Source organism: Ambystoma mexicanum, chromosome 14, assembly GCF_040938575.1.
Source record: "Ambystoma mexicanum isolate Mex_15411 chromosome 14, UKY_AmexF1_1, whole genome shotgun sequence".
NCBI lineage: Eukaryota > Metazoa > Chordata > Amphibia > Caudata > Ambystomatidae > Ambystoma > Ambystoma mexicanum.
In genome coordinates, this window is record NC_090940.1 from 102356147 (window position 1) to 102374462 (window position 18316).

Sequence of the window (18316 nt, forward strand, 5' to 3'; positions counted from 1 at the left end):
TCCACTTCTCCCCCTTCCATGCAATTTTCCCCTCCCCCTCTCCCATGCACTTGCGCGTTGTCAATGTCACTGGGCCTAGTAAGATCGCTGTTTTGTTCTCTCCTGTTCCCCTCCCTTGCCTTGTCGCGCTCTGAAACACTTGTGTACGAGCGCGATAGAAATAAAATATCAATATCAATTTTAGGGTTTAAGATTTGTAAATGGGATCTGATTTAAGGGCTTAACATTTGCAAATGGGATCTGATTTAAGGGCTTAACATTTGTAAATGGGATCTGATTTAAGGACTTCACATTTGTAAATGGGATCTGATTTAAAGGCTTAACATTTGTAAATGGGATCTGATTGAAGGGCTTAACATTTGTAAATGGGATCTGATTGTAGGGCTTAACATTTGTAAATGGGATCTGATTTAAGGACTTCACATTTGTAAATGGGATCTGATTTAAGGGCTTAACATTTGTAAATGGGATCTGATTTAAGGGCTTAACATTTGTAAATGGGATCTGATTTAAGGGCTTAACATTTGTAAATGGGATCTGATTTAAGGACTTCACATTTGTAAATGGGATCTGATTTAAAGGCTTAACATTTGTAAATGGGATCTGATTTAAAGGCTTAACATTTGTAAATGCGATCTGATTTAAGGACTTAACATTTATGAATGGGATCTGATTGAAGGTCTTAACATTTGTAAATGGGATCTGATTTAAGGACTTCACATTTGTAAATGGGATCTGATTTAAAGGCTTAACATTTGTAAATGGGATCTGATTTAAGGACTTAACATTTGTGAATGGGATCTGATTTAAGGACTTAACATTTGTGAATGGGATCTGATTGAAGGGCTTAACATTTGTAAATGGGATCTGATTTAAGGACTTCACATTTGTAAATGGGATCTGATTTAAAGGCTTAACATTTGTAAATGGGATCTGATTTAAGGACTTAACATGTGTGAATGGGACTGCTAGTTTTCCGTACTTGGGTGAAGGGGCTGGCCGGGCTTTGGTGTCATTGTCATCATTTTTATTATTATTATTATTATTATTATTAGAGTATTTATTAAACGCAGACCTAGCTTTGGGAAGAAACAGACCACTTCACAATCTTAGGGGGAGAACTTAGTGAGGGAAGCAGAGATAGAAGGGAGCGGGGAGCTAACAACAGGGCCAGTAAGGAGAGGACATTTGGCAGTAGGGGATCAACAAGCATCCAGACGATGGAACAGTGGGGAGCGGATAATCCCGTCCAAGATAGGACGGGGAGTAGAGGATGTCTGGACCTAGTTGTTAGGGAGGAGCCATTCCTTGAATTCCATTGTGGTTTTCAGAGTAGATTTTCCTGCTATATTTGTGAAATAAACTAGTGGCATCATCGCAGAGTGACGGCGTAGGCTGCATCTTATAGTGCGATTGTAATGCGCCCATCACTCAAAAGGAATTGTTTGTCTTCATGCAAAAACTTTTTGTTAAACAAAAAAATACATTCTGAACAAACACAAAATCTTCTATGTAGTGTTACAACTAATATATTTGAGATAAAGAGATGATGATCGTTCCTTGCATTCCTAAATTAATGCATTTCTTAAAATCTTAAAATAACAATAATAAAAATCAGACGTACTGTGGGGTGGGCTTCGAGTGAGGATATACAAAAAAAGCTGTACCATGAAACTAGCCCAATCCGACACATGTTTCACTAGCTCTGAGCTTCTTCAGGGAAATGCGGGCAATTAAAATAGGACTGTCAACATATGAAAAAGGAAATGAATACATAAAAATGAAAACAAAGAAGGAAGACATTGTGTACATTAGGTCAAAGGTTACTTTCTACTGTATTTGAAATAAAGGTGTATATTCTTTTGAGGAAACTTTGAAAAACTGAATTGTGTGCTATCTGGACGCAACTAAAATGTATGGTTAAACTTTAGAATAATATGCCCCCTATGCCGATGATGATTACAAGTAACAACGATATCTGGCAGCAAATCTGCGTTTTCAATAATGTCTGGTTTGATTGTAATAACTGGACAAATATAGAAGTAATGCATTTAACTTCCATTTGCTTCATGCAGGCCAAATACCTGAGCACTTATCAAAAAAGCAGAGTGCATGAAGACATGCACTAGTTTCTGAGTCATGGGCACGTTCCAATCTGCAGCCATAGTGGCATATTTTCTCAAATTCTCAATGCTGGGGGTCAGTGTTCCACTGCAGACAGGTGCGGCCAATCACTTCCAGAAAAGATCTTTTAGGCATTGACACAGGCCAATTCCAATCCGCCCACTTCTTCAATTAATGTGTATTCCAGAGTAGGTGTACGTCAGTCAGCAAAAAAACAAGTGCCAGTTTGCAGGTTCCGTTCAACTTTCATGGGCATATTGCCAAAATAGTTTGTGGCATTTCAGGGCTTTGTACATATATCCCTGTTAGTCAGAAATTAAGATCATCGTACCAGAAGATTTCTTTCAGCGTTATACATTAGAGCGAGCCATAGCCTATTTCGGCAGCCACCGTCATTTGTGAATCATGCTGGCACCCTGGCATTTCTTCTGTTTTTTAAAAACAAAACGTTGCCAGTTCAGGAAGACTCCCACAACACCCACTTTCCTTTTTTCATTTGCTTTAGTTTTTTTTAGCAGTGGTTAGATTTGCACAAAATATTAAATCACAGTACTATTGGTCTGGGACAACCAATCAAATAGCGTGCTTCACCAGCTAATGTATTTCGCTCCTCTAAGTCTGGATGATATCATTGATTTAATTACAAGAAACTGCTGTTCACACTCGCCCAATGACGTACAGGCGTGACCAGCTCCTCCTACACCATTCGTCACACCCTGCAGCGGGTACCACCGGGTACACAAAAGGATCACACAGCTTGCCAGTTCCCCACACCATCACGGCTGAGTGCTCTTATGCCTTGCCCAGGGGGGTGGACCGGCGTATAGGAAACTCTGGAGAATTCCCAGTAGGCCTCTGCACCCTAGGCCTCTTTTGTGTGGTATTCCCAAATGTTCCCATTGGAAGAGGGTTCAGCTTGCTGAAAATGTGGAATATGGGGCCCCTTTGAACATTATTTCCAGGGCCTCTTTTGCTTCTCAGTCCAGCCCTGCTTGCCCACTCACAGGTGCCCCGGAAAAGGAAAAACAACTCACAGGAGTGTAAAAGAGAGGAGAAGGAGAGGTGACAGTTCCTACTCGGATCATCACAGAAAGACAGGATGTGGAGTGTGGTACAGAGGGGCTGGCACTGGGTGGGGCTATGGCTATTACATGTTTCAAGTTTGAAAATACAAAGTTCTTTAAGTAGACATGGGAAATGCAGTTTTATACAGTGATCAAAGTATGAACCTTTGGTCCTGCAACAAAACTTGCAAGATTTAAGCGACAGATTGATCAATAGACAACGTGTTTCTTTTCAAACTGTTTGGGGGCTGGAACCCTTTGCCTGAAATGGGGAAATGTGTAGAACGTGTACAATTGCTCAGGATTCGTAAGCAATAATCACCCATTCCAGGTGCTGCATTAGGTGGTAACGGTCCGGGCCTTTAACTAGGTTCCCGGAGCTGTTACCGGCCAGTACAGCCTCTGGGATTTCTGTGTGGTACTATTAGCACCCCACGTTCGCAAACTGAGGTACTGTTAGCAATACCTTTGTCTGAAATGATGGGCAGCGGCAAGTGCGTAACCCATTGTATCAGACAAAAAAAAACACTCCTAAAATGGCTGACATGAAATAGAAGCAGGCTCCATGCCCTTCTTCTGTTTCTGTAGTGAACCTCTGCACGCTTAGACAGCACTGTAGAAGAGATGAGTAGGAGTCCAGGAGGGCTGGTAAGTGTGGCTGGGAGGCTGGTGGAGCAGAGGGAGTCAGCGAGCCCTGCGGGCAGTGGCGTGAGAGCAGCAGGAGAATCGAGTGAGGGGCGAAGTAAGCCTGGTGGGTGGATGCAAGTAGTTGCAGCTGAGAGCTTGCTCAGAACGCATGCTTGGATCAAGAGCACTGTTTGATTATCACACTGTGCAGCCTGTGTTTGGAGTAACCTGATTGGTTTGCTGCACACGTTCAGATTGATAGTTGGCATTCCGGCCAATCAGAGTGGCATAATAGTTCTGGTTACCTGAGTTGGCAGAAAGAAGGGTGGGCCGGCCAATCTCAGCACGAGGAACAATTAGTGCCCTTGATTGGTCAGAAATGTGACCAGCCTCTCGGACTGGTGTTACGCCAGATATTCCGCCCACTCAGTCGGCCGGAACGACACTGCATCGCAAGTTGGCATTGTGCCAGCGATGGAATTCACCCGATTCCATGAATCCACACCTTTGAGCACGGAGCCAGTGAAGGAGTGGCCTACAGGGGACTGTAGAGATTTCCCAGTGTGCCTCTCTATGCCATGGGCCTCTTTGGGGTGGTTACCCTGCTTTTCTGGTCCTAGTACCCTCTCTTGGTCCCCCGATGCCCCCTTTGAAGCAAACAGTTTATTATAAAACCTTCGGTGTGTTCTCTTGTGAAACTTTTTAGGTCATTTATTTTGTTATGTGGAACTGCTTTTTAACTCCTTTGTACAGACAACCGTGCTTTAAAAATCACTATTTTGATCCATTTTTCTCCATTTTCTTGGGCAGAGCACCCCCTCAAATCGTATTTCAAGGGATTGGGTGTGCTGCTAAATTTGCTCTCATTGAGTAATATGGGCCCACTTGGAAATACATTTCCATGGCCACTTAGGGTTCCCAGTAGACCTCCTCGACGGTGCCCATCCACCGCAACCAACTCTGTGATCTATAAACCGTCTGTAGAAATGACGCAGACCGACCAGGACTAGCACTCTCCGGCAAAGAAAGAGGCTGCTTGATCAAATTCACTTTAGAGGAAGGAACTCTGAGTATGATCCTGGTGTAGTTAACTCATATGTGTAATCAACGGAATAATTAATTTAGACGCTTACAGCCGTCTAATTAAGTGTTAACCACCCATTCCAAGGTCTGGGACGGGTGGTAACAGCCTGGGGGCTCAGTTAAAGGCCAGAGCATAGAAAGGACGTTCAACAATGGTCCTGGGATGTTGCCTATCCGGTAACCCGGTGTTCTTAGAAAATTGGGATTTCATTCAACGAACAGGACGCGTGTTCAAGATGGCCACCATGGATATGGAAGGTTGGGCTCCATACGGGACCCTTCTCCTATTTCCATGGTGGCCACGGAGCGGCAGCAAAAGCGTGCCAGCGGCAGAGAGGCCGCTGACACCAAAGAAAAGAGGTGCATGGGGCAGGTGGTGTGGAGGGAACCAGAAAAATAAAAGATAATGGTGGGGTGGGGGGGGAGGCACAGCGGGAGGGGGATGCAGCCTCCAGGTTCAATAGAACTGCTAATTTCAGCCTGCGATCCAAGGAACCTGACTGGCTGCCCTGCACTAGGTGCTAATTAGTGTTTCAATTTGTGTCTGAGAGAATAATCGACTCTGCTGCCCTCTTTGGCAGCGCGTGACAGCGTTTCCTACGGCGCATTAAGGAGCCATTACCAAAAAGAAATGTACAGAGATGGACTTGAAATGTGTATTTTCCCCGTGACAAAATCTATACATTTGTATAAAAAAATATGTATCGTCGCTTTCTGTGGAGTAATTCGACAGGTTAATGAGGCCTGACCCTGCCACATGCCCAGCTGACTTAAATAGCACAGCCCTGGAGAGTAATGGAAAGTCCATTAGACATGAAGCGGGGGAGGAGCCGTGCAGATGTCGGGTAGAGTGCATTATGGGAAAGGTTGGCGCTTGCTTGTCTGGCATTGCACCCAGGGAGACCCACTGGCAGAGTGTGGTTATTTGCAATAGTTCTCAGAGGTTCACATTTGCACGCGGGCAGCTTCTGTGAGCCCCCCTAATCCTGGGGTGGGTTTCTCAGTAAAGGTCCACTGGAATCAAGGGGGGTCTATGGAGTCTAGGCGGCCGCCATCTTTCCGTTCGGCTACACATTGCAAAGAATGTTTACCCCCCCTCTCCCGCTAGTCATCCTGTCAGTGTAATTGATGGGTTACCCCATTAGTGGGGCTAAATTAGCCAGTCACTGTGCCTTTAGTTGTGGAGTTCAGTCAGCAGCGTTGTAAGGTGGTTTTATAGCATGTGTTCCTTTTGAGAAATGGGCGTCCAGGATTCTGCCCATGTTGTCTTATTCATGTAGTTTCGTAGGTCGTAAATCCAGCTCCAAGGGGTGTTTACACCGGGACGTCACCCAGAAATAATTACTTCTAACAAGGAAACATGGAAACAATGGAAATAGACATGACAGTTTCAGTCTCTTCCCACGTATTTAGGGAACATGTTCCATACAAAGGAACAATGCAACTGACGAATGTGTCTGCATGTGTTGCCAGTGAGTAGCGGGGCACTGCCCTGGATATTTATTTATTTATTGAACATTTTTATGGCGCCTATACATCAAAAAAGTGTTTCCAGGCACCATAAAACAAAGGGGACAGTGGGCACAGAGGGCAAAAGAACAGAAACAGTCCTACTAGGCCTTGTCACATTTGGATCGTGCAAGTGCAATCACGAGAAATGCAGGAAGCGAGGAAGAGGGAGAAGTGCAAGGGGGAAGGGGGAAGGGGCTGGGCAAGTGCTAAGGGAGGTCCAGGAGGGCAGGTGCTCAGGGAAGAAGGGATGGGGGTGAGCTAGTCCAAGGGAGGGGGTGGACCAGACTCAGTAGGCTGGTCGAGGAATGTGCATGAGGGCAACTGCTGGTCAGGGGTGAGGGGGAGACTGGTTGAAGGAAGGCCTTGTCCCAGTAAGGCTCATGAGGGATACAGGCCACCAGATATAGAGGCAAGTGGAACTAGCAGGAGAGGGGAAGGAGAAAAGGAAGGTCTTGAGAAGCTTCCGCAACTTAAGGAGATCTGGCTCAAGACGTAGATGGTCGGGAAGGCCATTCCAGAGGGAAGCTTCTGCCAAAGAAAGAGATCTACTCCCCACACTCTGCTTGGAAAAGCCTCTGACTTGCAGAGAATTGGAGCTAGAAGACTGAAGAACTCTGGCAGGGAGGTATTTAGGGAGATAGAGTTGGATGTAGAAGGGTACCAGGCCCCAGAAAGCCTTGTGGATGATGCAAAGGGTCTAGAATTTGATCCTCACAGTCACCGGGAGCTAGTGGAGAGATTTTAGGGCTGGAGAGATGCCGTCCCTGGGCCTGAGGGCAAGGATAAGTCTTTCAGTCCCATTCTGGATTAGTAGAAGAGGGCGGAGGGAGGAAAGAGGCCAATTACGGACGAGGCTGTTGCAGTAGTCCAGCCTAGAGAGGACCAGAGCTCTGGAGATGTTGAGTTTCTGGGGGAAGGCGAGGAAAGGAAGAATGCCCCTGAGGTGGTGAAGCTGAAAGTGAGATTTCTTGTCAAGGTCAGCGATGTGAGGTGAGAAGGAGAGAGAGAGAGAAGTCAAAGATAACACCCTGTTTTTTTTCCTCACATGATGGTTAGGAGAGGGGGCCCCAGGAGGGCGACCAGAGAGTAGGTGGGAAGGAGAGGGCAGGAGTCCCAATTAAAAGGATCTCAGTCTTACTGGCATTAAGGCAGAGATCGTTAGAAGCACACCATGCCTGAATAGCAGTCCGACAGTCGGGAATGAGAGAGGAAGGAGAGGAGGCAGAGGAGGGAAGTTTAAAGGAGAGCTGTGTGTCATCAGCATAGCATTGAAAATGAGGAGAGAAGGTAGATTACAGGTGGGCGAGAGGAGGAAGGTAGATGTTGAAAAGCCACGGTGAGAGGATAGAGCCCTGTGGGATGCCAACGGTGGTGAGTGAGATAGAGGAGAGAAACAGGCCCCATTGCAGTTGGAAGGGCCTGTTTGAGAGGAAGGAGCTCAACAAATCCAGTGCCTGGTCAGTGATGCCTAGGGTATCACCTAGACTTTTTATGAGGGTTGAATGATTGACCATGTCAAAGGCGGAGGACAGATCAAGGAGGATGAGAACAGAAGGAGAGTTGGAATCAAGGTTTGAGAGCAGGTCGTAACGGGTGTTCATGAGAGCAGTTTCCAATATGAGCACGAGAAATCGCTCGACCAGGCCCAGAAGGGTGTAGAATCGCTGTCTGTGGCTGAGCCAACAAATGGTGTACATAGAAAGGCAGCACAACATGCATAAGGTCTGGTGAGCGACAAGGCAGGGTTTGAACACAAGCACATACAGAAGTGCAGCATAACTTGCATACGGTCTTGTGAGTAATGAGGCGAGGTTTGCACACTTGCACACAGGGAAGGGCAGCAAACCTTGCATAAGGTCTGGTGAGCGATGCAGCAGGGTTTGCACATGTGCACATAAGGAAGGGCAGCATAACATGCATAAGGTCTGGTGAGCGATGAGGCAGGGTTTGCACACTTGCACAAAGAGAAGGGCAGCAAAACATGCATCCGGTCTGGTGAGCGATGAGGCAGGGTTTGCACACTTGCTGATAGGGAATGGCAGCATAACTTGCATAAGCTCTGGTGACTGATGAGTCAGGGTTTGCACACTTTCACACAGGGAAGTGCGGCATAACTTGCATAAAGTCTGGTGAGTGATGAGGGAGGGTTTGCACACTTGCACATAGCGAAGGCAGCATAACATGCATCCGGTCTGTTGAGCGATGAGGCAGGGTTTGCACACTTGCTGATAGGGAATGGCAACATAACATGCATAAGGTCTGGTGAGCGATGAGTCAGGGTTTGCACACTTGCACATAGGGAAGTGCAGCATAACTTGCATAAGCTCTGGTGAGTGATGAGGCAGGGTTTGCACACTTGCACATAGTGAAGTGCAGAAAAACCTGCACAAGGTCTGGTGAGCGATGAGGGAGGGTTTGCACACTTGCACATAGTGAAGGGCAGCATAACTTGCATAAGGTCTGGTGAGCGATGAGGCAGGGTTTGCACACTTGCTGATAGGGAATGGCAACATAACATGCATAAGTCTGGTGAGCGATGAGTCAGGGTTTGCACACTTGCACATAGGGAAGAGCAGCATAACTTGCATAAGCTCTGGTGACTAATGAGTCAGGGTTTGCACACTTTCACACAGGGAAGTGCGGCATAACTTGCATAAGGTCTTGTGAGCAATGAGGCAGGTTTCACACCCTTGCACATAGGGAAGGGCAGCATAACATGCATAAGGTCTGTGAGCGATGAGGCAGGGTCTGTATGCTTACACATAGGGATGGGTAACAGGTACAAAAGGTCTGGTGAGGCAGAGTTTGTGTGCCTGTACTTAGCAAAGGGCAGCATAAGGTGCATAAGGTCTAATGAGCAATGAGACAGGGTTTGCATGCTTACACAAAGATGGGCAACATTAGGTGCATGCGGTCTGGTGAGTGATGAGGCAGGCTTTCCTTGCTTACATATAGGAAAGGGCAACATTTGGTGCATATGTTCTAGTGAGCGTTGAGGCTGGGTTTGCACGCTTACAAATTGCACAGGGCAGCATTAGGTGCATACAGCCTGGTGAGTGATGAGGGAGGGTTGGCAGGCTTAAACACGGGGAAGGGCACAGTGTGCATAAGGTCTGATGAGTGATGAGGCAGGGTTGGCAGGCTTAAACACAGGGAAGGGCACAGGGTGCATAAGGTCTGGTGAGTGATGAGGCAGAGTTGGCAGGCTTACACACAGGGAAAGGCAGCATATGGTGTGTAAGTCTGTTGAGTGATGAGTCAGGGTTTGCAGGCTTACACATAGCGAAGGGCATCATTAGGGGCATTTGGCCTGGTGAGTGAAGAAGCAGTATTTGAATGCTTACACATAGCGGAGGACAGCATACGGTGTATATGGTCTGGTGAATGATTAAGCAGGGTTGGCAGGCCTACACATAGCGAAGGGCAACATTAGGGGCATCAAGTCTGGTGAGTGCTTACGCATAGGGAAGGGTAACATATGGTGCATACAGTCTGGTGAGTGATGAGACAGGGTTTGCACAGTTACACATAGCACAGGGCAGCAACAGGTGCATACAGTCTGGTGAGTGATAAGGTAGGGCTTGAACGCTTACAATGTGTACGGTCTGTTGAGTGATAAGTTAGGCTTTGCATGTTCGCACATAGGGATGGACATTATATGTATATGATCTGGTGAGTGATTAAGCAGGGTTGGCAGGCCTATACATAGCAAATGGCAACTTTAGAGGCATCAGGTATGGTGAGTGATGAGGCAGGGTTTGCATGCTTACGCCTAGGGAAGGGCAACATTAGATGTATATGGTCTGGTGAGCAAGGAGGTAGAGTGTGCACGCTTGGGCACAGGGAAGGACAACATTAGGGGCATAAAGTCTGGTGAGTGATGAGGCAGGGTTTGCATGCTTACGCCTAGGGAAGGGCAACATTAGGGGCATAAAGTCTGTGAGTGATGAGGCAGGGTTTGCATGCTTACGCCTAGGGAAGGGCAACATTAGATGTATATGGTCTGGTGAGCAAGGAGGTAGAGTGTGCACGCTTGGGCACAGGGAAGGACAACATTAGGGGCATAAAGTCTGGTGAGTGATGAGGCAGGGTTTGCATGCTTACGCCTAGGGAAGGGCAACATTAGGGGCATAAAGTCTGTGAGTGATGAGGCAGGGTTTGCATGCTTACGCCTAGGGAAGGGCAACATTAGATGTATATGGTCTGGTGAGCAAGGAGGTAGAGTGTGCACGCTTGGGCACAGGGAAGGACAACATTAGGGGCATAAAGTCTGGTGAGTGATGAGGCAGGGTTTGCATGCTTACGCCTAGGGAAGGGCAACATTAGGGGCATAAAGTCTGTGAGTGATGAGGCAGGGTTTGCTGGAATTTGCGGGTTCTGCTCCCAAACGCTTTCTCCCACCCTACCTTTGGCCAGGAGGCCATGACAGGTTCCATTCTCACCTCCGATGAATTCTTTGAAGAGGAAGGCTATGAATTCCTCACTGAGTGCGGGGAAGGGTGGGGGTTCTATATTATTGGGCGCATCCACCCAAACGACTGGCTCAGTACTTATTTTTTTATTTAAAACAACAGGATATTTTATTGTGTCTTATTATTAATTCTTATGTTATGCTACCTTATGTTATGGGTTGTTATTTATTTATTGTTTGTGTTTTTTAATTGTGAGGCCTTTTTATCCAACATTGATATCCCAGGGCGTAGCCATCGTATGCCCAGGTACCACCATTATGTACCAAGGAATGGGACACCCTGGTATAGCTGCATATTACCAGCAACTACCTGTATGCCCTCATCCGGCCTCACATCATTGGGATCGGGAGGATAGCTCAGGGGCAACGTGCTCACCTTGGAAGCAAAACAACACGGAACAACACAGGTTCGTTCCCCGGGTCCGCGCTTAGAAACCTCTGGTATTAAGCGCGTTATAAATAACCAATCATCACATATTGATAGATAAGCTACTTCCTTACAAGGTCATTGGCTGACTGAGATGGCCAAGTAAAGCATTATATGGTGGGCCATTATGGTGCATGAACATATCCAGCATTGTATGGCCAGGTGTTGTTTCATGTGCCTAGCAACAGACTCAAATAAATAGGTGCCACAGTATATGCCATATAATGTGCCCTGCTACAGCAGCTGTCACTGAAACATGGTTATGAGAAAGCTGCTATGGATGGAGTGCCAGGTGCTGTTAGCCAGGGAGGGACTGAAAAAGCGACCATCTGCTCCAGAGGCCCCACTCGTCTTTTTACTCATGGGGGGTTGAAAGCATGAGGGGGATTTGTAGATCTGCACAGGCAGGCCCCCAATGTGCGGCAGGCACTGGATGGGAGAGACATGGCAGGGTGCAGCTACCTTCTCTTCCCTTGTTTCGGTCTGCACCAGTTCCCAGTGGGGTGGCACAAGCATGCAGGATTCTAGTGGCTCGGGCAAGGAGACGTGGTAGGAGCTACAGAGAGTACCTGGACTATGCCTCTAAGTTTCCTCTGTCTACTTCCTGTGCTGTCACTGCCTCTGTCCTGACAAGGGCCTCTGAGGCATCATTGTGGTCCCGGCAGGGGTGTTGCCAGGTCTGGAAAAGATCCGGGGCTGCGCTAATGTCGGGACACGGGGCCAGCTAGCCTATCAATTTTAGCCCCTGAGCATCTATCCGAGGTTACAACCAAAAGACCTGGGGCTATAGCCCCCTCGCCCCCCCCCTCCACCCACTGGCAACTGGTCCGGAAGGTGGCTCTGAGTGTCAATGGGAGCCTCTAGCAGCCCAACGTTCACGGCCATTGTGGCACCGAAACACCGCTAGAAGATCAAGTGCTGTCCAAGTAGCAACACTTCTGATGAGACAGGGCAGGCATTCTTCAGAAGGAGGTGGGTACTGTGGCGCGGTTAGTACCAGTGTTTGGTATACAGTGTTTATATCGAATCTTTTATATAGAATGAAACATACCTGTGTTTCCTTTCCCCCGGGGTCAGGCGTTGAAGAAAAGGGAGCTGTTGCTCCTCGCAGAAGGGTTTTGACTCCATACATTGGCAGAATGATTCAACATACCCTGGATATTGACACCCCCAATGACCACCTTGCTATTTCATTGAATGCATCTACTTTGAGGATCCCACTTGGTCTCCAGCTGGGTCTTTGCTCCTTCACTAGGATTGCATTAATGTGTCTTTGCAAATTATGGTTTATTTCTGCTATTGATGTTACGCCAACCGCTCTCCGTGGGAGGCCCATGCATTAAGCACCGCCTTCCCTTGGCCCCGGGTTGCCCCTGGAGGGGTGTCGTCTCGTGACCCTTTCTTCTAAAAGCACAGCATATGTGGGCATTTTACGTATTTCATTATCTGCCCCAGATACGCCCGCTCCGTCCTTCATGCCATGCAAGCTTCTGCGTGATTTCCAGCATCTTGACCCCACCCCTCTGTACTGTGTCTCAGAGTAGAATGGCCATGCTACCAGGTGTACAATCAAGTTTGCGGCACACACCTGTTTACCCTACTCCCGCTGCACCTATCCTCTCACCTCTTTGCCCTCTTCCTTTGGCCACAGACCCCTATCTGGTTACCCCTGATGCGGGCACAATACACCACTATCCAGACAAGCCTCAGCACCATATCACTGTATCACCGTATCACTGCTGCAGTGGGGTTCCATGTAATAATGTCCCTGCAAAAATGTTGCGATGCAAAAGCTTCGCTGAAAAATGGCCATTTTTAAAGAGGACTGGGGGGTCACCCCTGAAACATTGCTGTCCCTATATATATGGTCACCTATATAATGTCACAGCAAACTTCCCGGCACATTATATACAACAACCATATATATATAGGGACATTATCACCTGATACCTGCAGTGGTGATGAGCACCATAGAAAAGCCTGCTTACATAACATAACATGTGACAATACTTTTCTTCATGCTCGCAGGGCACATATATGGTGGCAGTGGCATATTCTGGGTGGCTCACTAGTGGCTGGTCTGCACTCAGATGCCAAATGAAAAAGTTTTTGAAAAGTATGTTTTCTTTCCTCATCCCCTAAAAGACGCCATTTTTTTTCTCTCCTGTGGTAAAAGCAAAGAGCCGGGCCAGCAGCGCGTGAAGCGGTGGGGCTTCTCGATGGACGACATGCTCAAGGACCCCATGGGACGAGACCAGTTTCTTCGGTTTCTGGAGTCAGAATTTAGCTCCGAAAATCTCAGGTAATAATGCTGATATATCGATGAATTTTAAGAGTAGTAAATACATCTCTACTACCCCTTATATACAGAAGGTTAAACTTCAAAGAAGTAAACTGACCATAATTATTATAAAAATATAATGGGGTCAGGCCAAGTTATCATCGGAAGACTTCTTTGACCAGCTTAACCTAACGTTAGATGAAACTTCTGCTGATTCGACCGTTAACCATATCTCAGTCATGGGAGATCTAAATTTACATCTAATGCAATCGTAAAAATCTTATACTGCAGATGAGCTTCAATGGAAGTCAGTGATGCAAAGCAGGAACTATGTGATGCTAAATGGCACCATAATGGGTGACATCCCCCCAGTTTCAACATGGCACAGAGGCTCGCAAGAGGCTAATCTTGACTACATTTACAGTGATGTTATATTCATGAATTTAGCGACATCATTAGTAATTAAAACATCTGAGCATAGCGATCACAAGCAACTGTCAAGGCCCATAGACCATTCATTAGTTTGTAAGAATATAGATCTCATGAACATAATGACTAACAACTCAAGGTCTTATATATGATGGACCGAGTCTAAATTATCTAAGTTTGAACAATTACTCATTGATAATAACACAAGTAATAATTGGTTAGAAGAAGGATGTTATACTACCTCAATACAAAGATTTGTACAGAAAAAATCATGCGGTGGTTCGTATAACTACAGACATCTGCATGCCTTTGACCTCGAGTTGAAGCAAAGAAAGGCCTTCTTAAAACAAGACCTGAGGAATCTAAAATACATGCCTGCTATTAGCAGACAGACTCAGATGAAGGTCTTAAAAGCAGAGTATAAAAGATGGCTACAGAGTCGGAAGACCATCAGATATCAAAAGAATGGGGAATTAATGATGGCCCAGATCAAACTTAAATCAACACGCGGGATCTGGGCCTTACTAAACGAAGCAGTACATAAAACACAATCTTCAGCTAAGTTAAACCCTATTTGGAGTGATTACTTTGGTGCAATATATCAAACTCCACTTCCGGGATATGTCATCAAATTTAATGAATCACTGCTTGACCACAATTTCATTTTTGATAAAGATGATATAAAAAATTGTATAGCTAAGCTTAGTAGATCCCGGGCTGCAGGACCTGATGGTCTTCATAATTGTACAGTGAAGGAAAATCCAGAAGCCTGGTCGTCAATTTTATATCAAATCTTCAAAAAAAACATGAGTACTGGTACTATTCCTCCTTCATGGAAACAATCATATATTCTCCCTATTTTTAAGAAGGGGGATTGGAGTGACCCTAAATTTTATCGACCAATCGCGTTGCTTGATTGCCCAGGAAACATCTTTGCGCGATTGGTGTTGGGTGAGTTTAACAAATGGCTTTCCGCTTCCAATTTAAGACATCCATTCCAGACAGGGTTTATCCCTGGGTTAGGGACAGCCATTAATTTGCTTACCTTGAATGCCATTATTCATGAGGCTCGTCAGCAAAATCAACCAGTATACACAGCTTTCATCGATTTCTGAACAGCGTTCAACTCAGTCCCCCGCGAATGATTATTTAAAAAACTGATACACCATAAATGCCCATGGTTTATATTGAAATGGTTATATGAATTTCACTCAGACACATCCATCCAAATTCGATTAAGCCGTGAGGGTTTATTATCTGATGCTATTAAGACTGACCGTGGGCTAAAGCAAGGATGTTTATTAGCCTCAGCTTTATTTAATTTTTATATTGCTGATGTAAGTACTACTTTCGAAGGCGTGGAGACTGATGCTCCTAAACTTAAAGGTATCCCCATTAACATATTGTTATATGCAGATGATATGATTTTAATATCTAAAACTCTACGAGGCTTACGAATGATGCTAAATGCCCTAGAGAGCTATGTTAAAAAAAATCATATCACTATAAATACATCTAAAACTGAAGTGGTGCAATTTGGGAATAGGAAACAAAGAACAAAATATCATGTATGGGCTTTGCAAAAATCTACTACACAGACTGTCACAAGTCATATCTATTTAGGAGTGCCCATAAATGATCACCCGCAAGATCTTCCCTATGAAGCTTCTTTGAAAAATAAAGTGACTACAGCCCTCTCCCAAACTAAAGTGATTAGGGCTAAATTCTGCAAATTCTCTATTGGTCCACTAATCCTGTACTATGAACACAAAATGGCCCCAGTCGTTGTGTATGGCGCAGAAATTAAAAACTGGAAACCCTATTCATATTGGGCAAAAATAGAGGGTTACTATTGGAAGAACGAGCTAATGTTACCTATGTCAGAACCCCTCCCAATAATTCGACATGAGTTAGGATTGATTTCACTCCATACTGTATACAAATGGAAAATCTGTAGAAAATGTCTCATGAGCAATAGGGACAATGGTCCGTTATTGATAATATCCAACTACATAAATACATCAAATAATGTTTTTGCAAAACAATGGCGATCAAGAGCTCTAAAAATTCTGCATGATGCTGACATCTCAACTGATTTACTTATTGAAAATCCGAATAAAGCAAAACAAAAACTGCATGAGTTTGATTGGATTCAAACCAGAGCTCATTGTCAACACTATAAAAAATGTAATTCCAATCCGTTTGTGTTGAAAATATATGATATAACAGCTTCCTATCTATTACATTCACCGAGTCAAAATCATTGTGCAGATTTTTTGCGCTTTAGATTAAACTTGTGGCCCACTAATGAAATACTGTGTAGATGGAAACGAATATCATCATCCGATATAAACTGTCGATTTTGCAAAGGTGAATTTGAAACACTTCAACATCTGATGACAAACTGTGAGGCATTAATATCGATAAGATGTAATTATTTTAAGTCTTATTTTGAAGATCATGTGAATTTAACCAAAATGCAATTATGGACTGCCCTATTTAACACAGAAAGAAAATCAGTTTGATATGCAATTGTTAATTTTCCTGGTAGACTGGAGTTAAAAGACAATTCTATAATTGAAGTGTAAACTGCGTCATAGAATGTTGAAAGAAGGATGAGTAATTGTAGCTGTTAAAATGATTGTTTTAGTTATTTGGGGGATATTTTGTAAAATACTCCTATTTTATTTAAATGTTTTGCAAATTATTTTAATATCATGTTATATATTTTTTTTTAATTAATTGTGTTGATATTATGTATTCATACATTGAAAGGTTGATTTTTTTTCATCCATATCAACGTTTAATAAAATTAAAAAAAATAATGCTGATATTCTATGTATGTGATATGATATGATATGATATTTTATTTATAGCGCGCCTATAGACAAGTGTTTCAAGGCGCGATGAGGCATGGGAGAGGAACAAGGGGGGACAAGACAAAGATCTCACTAGGCCCAGTGACATTGAGATTGCGCAAGTGCAGGGGAGAGGAAAGGGGAAAAGTGCCGGGGGAAGGGGAGGAGGAGCAAATGCAGGACATAGGATCAAAACATCGAAAAGGAAGAAGTGCGGCCAGCAGGTGGCAGTGAAGGGGTTAAGTGCAGACAGCAAGTGTTAGATAGTGCTGGTAAATGATGTGCAACTGCAGTTATGAAAAGTGGTGAAACAGCGCCAGGGTGACTATATTTGAACTACAAACACCAGTGTTTGCCCTTTGCCAAGGGATGAGCACATGTGACTTGGGGCTTTTAGGCACTACTCTTTTCCGCACTCACTGTTAGACTGTGATGTTGATGTGCACATTCACTGGTGAGCTGGGCCATTAATGGTTTGTCAGCCTATGCCAACGTCACCTAGGCTCAGTGGCGTTAATGGCCAAGCCCACTCCCAAGTGTAGGTCTTAAGGCTATTAGACTCCTGGTAACATTCATGGCGGGTGCTAAAAAAATTATTTCAGGGCAATTACAGCCATGATGATTGCCAAATGGGTGCAAGAGAAGCGGAGCCAATGTTAAAGGTAAGTGGGTGATGGCATGTGCAGGATTCAGGGCTGGCAAACACTGGTCCTCTAGGCTTGTGGAATCTTGGCTTTCAGTTGACCAACCAAGGGTGGTGTTGTTCAGCCTGATGCCTGCATTTGGCTTTGGTTCCTCCCATGTTGTCGCCGTCTTGCATATCTCCTAAGCCTATGACAGGCCCTCTCTAGGTTTGGCTTTTGCAAAGAGTGTTCCTGGATCAGACTCACACTAAGTCCTCTTAGCACAACTTCAGCTTGATTCCTTCCAGCTCAGTTTCACACGGAGCCTCTGTGGATTCTATTCGGAATTAGTATCAGGCGAGGGTCAATGAGCTAGTAACAAGCAAGATCATTGGCCCCCGCCGGGTCGATACCGTCGGCCCAGTCACATCCAAGTCCTGGACACCATGGAACGGGAGAAAGGACTACTTGTAGTCCTTTTTTCCAGTTCCCTGGCGGCCATCTTTTTTGTTCACTTTTTTCAATGGCCGCCATGGATAATTAGAAGGGACTACATACAGTCCCTTCTCCCCGTTGCGTGGCAGGCATTTTATTATTACAATTTGTTTCAGTTGCGTAACGTCAAAGGCATCACGCACCTTTAAAAAAGTTACTATTAGTACCCTGGTCTAATGGGCCGCAGTACTAATAGCAAGCCCCTTGCAACAGGGGCATTACCAGATGCGGTGATGCCCACCAGCTCAGGGCTTATTGTTTAATGAGTATCTCGTTTCAGATTCAAAACAAGACAATCTTCGGTTTGGTTCCTTTCTGGTGT

General features: G+C 45.1%; 1 protein-coding gene across 4 annotated transcripts in view; it reads left to right on the top strand.

The window, feature by feature from the left end:
* Positions 1-18316, top strand: part of RGS6 (regulator of G protein signaling 6) — a 1543034-nt gene that overhangs the window by 1293899 nt on the left and 230819 nt on the right. For all 4 annotated transcript variants that reach the window (XM_069638605.1, XM_069638608.1, XM_069638607.1 and 1 more), the window contains one exon: positions 13485-13610. In XM_069638605.1, coding sequence (XP_069494706.1) covers positions 13485-13610 — 126 coding nt within the window. The remainder of the gene's footprint in view (positions 1-13484; positions 13611-18316) is intronic.